This window comes from Watersipora subatra, chromosome 7 (genome assembly GCF_963576615.1).
Source record: "Watersipora subatra chromosome 7, tzWatSuba1.1, whole genome shotgun sequence".
NCBI classification, from domain to species: Eukaryota; Metazoa; Bryozoa; class Gymnolaemata; order Cheilostomatida; family Watersiporidae; genus Watersipora; species Watersipora subatra.
Genome location: NC_088714.1, coordinates 10,928,458 through 10,932,751, shown reverse-complemented (window position 1 = coordinate 10,932,751; position 4,294 = coordinate 10,928,458). Strand labels below are relative to the sequence as shown.

The following is a 4,294-nucleotide window of genomic DNA, read 5'->3' as shown; positions in this document are numbered from 1 at the left end:
TTCCCTCTGTATGGAATACTGGCCCTGCCATTCCACTAGATATGTGTGGTTCCCCAAGGCCTTCGGGACCTGGTATGGTCCCACACCCTTCGCCTGCAGCTTGGGATTTTCTCCCCGTCTCCGGCATTTGTTCGTAAGCCACATTCAGTCGCATTGGACTTACAGCGGTGGTTTCTCCCTGTCTTGCTGTTTTACCTCTATCTGATTTTGTTGCAGCGCCTCGTTCACCCCCTGCAGCCTGCGCTGAACTTAAGGGCGTGCTTGTGGGCAGGAAAGAATTTGGTCGGGGGGGGGGGGGGGGGGGTCGGTGGGTGGCTTTCTAGCTGGTCCTGCAACCTCAGCTCCAGTCCCAACATCAACGTGTTGACGGTTTCTCCGGTTGCGGAGTGGGGGGTGCCTCGATAGGCACTCATCTGCTTGGGAAGCACCAGGTTCCACTCATCCTGTCTCCAGGCCAGGAGTAGTGTCCTCCAGTAGTCTTCGAGTCCCCGGTTGTCCCGTTCAACTTGGCCGTTAGCTTGAGGGTGATAAGGAGTCGTATGGTTTTTCTCAACATTCCAGAGTTAGCACAGTTCGGCCATCAGTTGGCTCTCAAACTGCGCCTCTTGGTTTGTGTGGATCTGCTCAAGTAACCCCAGGTAGCAGAAGACCCACTCATCCAGTGTGTTTGCGACCACCAACGCCGGGGTGTCAGGTACTGCCAGTGTGTCCTGCTATCAAGTGAAGTGGTTGGTGAGGACCAGCACCCACTCGTTCCCCCTTGACATAACCGGAAATGGCCTCACCAGGTCCACGGCCACCTTCTGCCAGGGTCATCTAAAGTAGAGCCTTCTTTTCCCTCCGGTCACCTTTGTCCCTCCATGCTTTGCAACCTGGCACACCTCACTACTGTTGATGAGCCGTCTGACTGTGGACGTAAGTCCGGGCCAGTACCAGGTCAGCTGGATGCGGCTTATCGTTCTTCCCACCCAAGAGTAAGCCGGAGCGTGTGTTTGCCACACCGTTGTCTCCTGCAGAGCTAAGGGCCAGATTAGGCACCATCTGGCATGGCCTTGCGGGGCCACTCGTGTTTCTAGCATGCCATCCTGTTGTATGCACAGAAAGCCTCACACGTGATGTGGGATATCCAGCTCTCTGCTTCCGATTTCCAGCTGTTCTACTGGAACCTCTTCTCCTGTGGCGATGACATGGTACATGATGGCCACTGGTCCTTGTTTGGTGGCCTGTGTTTTTGCCAGCTTGCTCTTTGGTCCTGTTGACCCTGGTGTGGCCGGTAGCCCTCAGATCAACCTTCGGCACCCAGGTTCAATCTTGCAACTGTTGGGGTGAGAGTCCCGTGTGAGTTGCCGGCCGGCCCCCTGGGGTATGCGACGTTGCCCAAGGTTGATCCCGCCCTGTCAAGAGCGGGAGTCCCATCCAGGCAACTGGTCGGTACTCACATGGCTAACGGCCCTTTTTCTCTAGCCAACTCCTTTCTTAAGGGCCCCCCGTCCCTCTGCTCATTTCTTGCGCACTCCCGGCCATTCTTGCAGGGTTGCCTTTTCAGCCCATCTGCGTTCCCGTAGCAAGTCCCTGACCGATGTTCCAGAATGTAGCAGAACTCCACCAGCATCTCGAGCCACCGAGTTACCTGCTTCGAGGGTTCCCTCCTCTTACATAGTCCCTGGAGTGAAGCGTGGTCTGTCCGTAGGAAAAGCTCCTGGCCATACAAATGCGGCCAAAAGTGCTTAACTGCCTTTACCACCGCAAGCAGCTCACGTTGAGTGACGCAGTAATTGCGTTCTAAGGGGGTGAGGGTTTTGCTGTAGTAGACAATAAACCTTTTGTAGCCCATCTGTACTTGGGAAAGCATGGCCTCCATTCTACATCCGCTGGCGCCCGTGTCCAGGATGTATTGCCTCCCGGGGTTCAGGTAGCCCAAGATCGGGGCCGTGCTGACACCGTTCTTCAGCTTGTTGAAGGCGACCTGTTTCCCTTCCGTCTATCTCCAGAGCTCTCATTTCGCAGTCAGGCAGTGCAAGGGATATGCTATAGTGGTAAACTCCGAGATATACTGTTAGTAGTAGCCGACGGTTTTGAGGAATCCTTGGAGTTCCTTCACCCCTCACGGGTTCGGCCACTCTGTGACTGCCTTTACCTTTTCGGGGTCTGTAGAGACTCTGTCCTGGCTTACTATGTGACCCAAGTAGCACGCCTGGGGTTGCAAAAGTTTGCATTTGGACGGTTTTAGTTTCAGTCCAGCTTTCTTGAGTCTCTGGAAAACCTCCTCCAACCAAAGCAAGTGCGTATCGAAGTTTGAGGCAATGACTGTACTATCATCAAAATACAGCAGCAGCGTTTTTCAGTTGGGGCCATGCAGAACGCGTTCCATGAGCCTTTTTGAAGGTACCTGAGGCGGACGCCAGTTCAAAAGGCAACACCTTCTACTTCCACAATCCGGACCGTGTTAAGAAGGCCTGCTCTCAAGGCCTGCTAGCCTTCTCCTGCACTTCTGCATCCAGGGGTACCTCTAAATACTCGCTCACCAGGTCGAACGTGCTGAAGTAGTGGCTGCCCAACAGGGCGTCTAGGCTGTCATCAATCCTGGGTAGGCATCCTGCTCGGTGACGGCACTAAAACGCCCGTAGTCTATGCAGAAGCGCCACTTCCCATCCTTTTTTACCAACACTACGGGAGAGCTCCAAGCTCTTCCAGCTGGTTTGGTAAGCCCCATCTTAAGTAGATGCTGGACCTGCCTCTTGGCCTCTGCCTCCTTCTCCGGTTCGAGTCTGTGGGGGTTGCCGGATCGGCCGAGTGCCCGCAGCGTTGATGTAGCGGGTGATAACTTGTTCCTTGGGTCCCGGCTGATTCAGGCTACATGCTACCGGGGTCCGTCGAGAAATCCTTCAATCAGTCCCATAAGGCAGTAATTCAGTGTAGTGATGCGACAGTGTATTGCCATTTTTGTCCTGGCAGGAACCACCACCCCCTGATCACCTGTACATTGCTCTGTAGCAGCCATCCATGCCAATCTATGCAGACTAGCTGCCTGCCATTCACTTGGACCACCGGTTTTGCAATCTCGAGAAAGCACTGATAGGCAATAAATAATGGTATTCAGAGTATGCCATCCTCGCTTAGATGGCTGCTCTCAAAGATCTCTTCCATCCTTACGTCTCTCAGGCGGATGGTCAAACGGATTATTCCGTAGAAAGGGAGCCGTGTTCCGTCAGCAATAATTCGTCGCTGTCACTCTTCTTAAGTTGGTCCCGTTCGGCTCCTGGCAATTGGTCATAAACCTGCTTATTGACTAGGTTTGTGGCTCATCCGGTGTCTAAAAGAACTTGGATGGGCCGCCCCTCCACTGTTCGTGGGAGGAAATAGCTGGTAGAGTGAGGTCAGCTGAGTGCTTGCACCTTAGTGGTGTCTTCCAAGACATCTTCCGTGAGGCCTGGGAGAGTTTTTTTCTGTGGTGAGCGGGGTCGGTCCCTTGGGCCGTCTCACCTCCGGGGTCGACTCGCGGCTCCTGTAATCACCATCCTGAAGGAGAAAAAGGGTCTTGCCACTTTTAAAGCAGGCTTCTGCCCTCCGGTCCAGTGAAGATGGTGCGCAATGTCTGGGGTAGAGGGGATTTGGGGGTCACCCTCCTTTGCTTTGGGCTACGTCCTTGGGAATGTCTAGACAGGCCTCACTCGAAGACTGGTGGTAGTTTTGTGTCTCCACAGGCTTTTCCTGTGCACAAATTTTCCTCGGCCTGGTGCTTGCTGGTTTAAGCCAACCATCAGCTGCTACCAAATTATGTGTAGTTCTACTGTGCTTCCAGGGTTGTTTGGCCTTAGCACAGCCAGTAGTCGGAGCTACTGCTGTGGCCTCTCTTTGTTTCCCGAAGCCCATTTTGAGTAGCGAGGGCAATTCTTCTGTACATGCCCGGGTTGGCCACAACTCCAGCTAAGGGTAGCTGGCTAGTTCCTTCACTCCTCCTCAATTAGGAGTGTGGTCATGCTCTTGGAGTCGTTCCACCTTTTCTGTGAGAGATTGGACCAGCCACGCTAGTCGTCTAATGACAACGGTTTTGGCTGAGTTCACCTGGTCAGAGGATCTTCCCTCCAGGGCCCGTACTAAAGATTCGGTGGGTTTGCGCTTGCCTCCCTAGATCTGGAGGTAATCATTTCCGGCTTTCACAGTGTCAGCTAGTGTAGGCATATGTACGACCAACAGATGTCCCTGAGGGCAGGGTCCCTTAGTGAGCTGCAAAAGGTCTCCAAGGCCATGCTATTCCGGCGTCGATTTGGTAGGCCCCCGTACCTATTGCGTA

General features: G+C 53.8%; 1 protein-coding gene across 1 annotated transcript; it reads right to left on the bottom strand.

Annotated features, from left to right (window-relative positions):
- Positions 1-563: 563 nt before the first annotated feature.
- On the bottom strand, positions 564-1,861 carry LOC137400417 (uncharacterized). Its single transcript, XM_068086746.1, has 3 exons — positions 1,440-1,861; positions 934-1,174; positions 564-713 (listed from the first exon to the last, which is right to left on the bottom strand). Exons 1-3 carry the CDS (start codon positions 1,859-1,861, stop codon positions 564-566), a joined length of 813 nt encoding a protein of 270 aa, XP_067942847.1.
- Positions 1,862-4,294: the final 2,433 nt, after the last annotated feature.

Excerpts from the sequence above, each read along its gene's own strand:
- LOC137400417 (XM_068086746.1), bottom strand. The coding sequence starts at position 1,861 with ATGGAGGCCATGCTTTCCCAAGTACAGATGGGCTACAAAAGGTTTATT. Across the intron at positions 1,175-1,439 it reads GAAAAAGGGCCGTTAGCCAT|GAGAAGAGGTTCCAGTAGAA; the intron begins GTGAGTACCGAC and ends TCATCGCCACAG. Across the intron at positions 714-933 it reads AGCCGCATCCAGCTGACCTG|CAGGACACACTGGCAGTACC; the intron begins GTACTGGCCCGG and ends TTCACTTGATAG.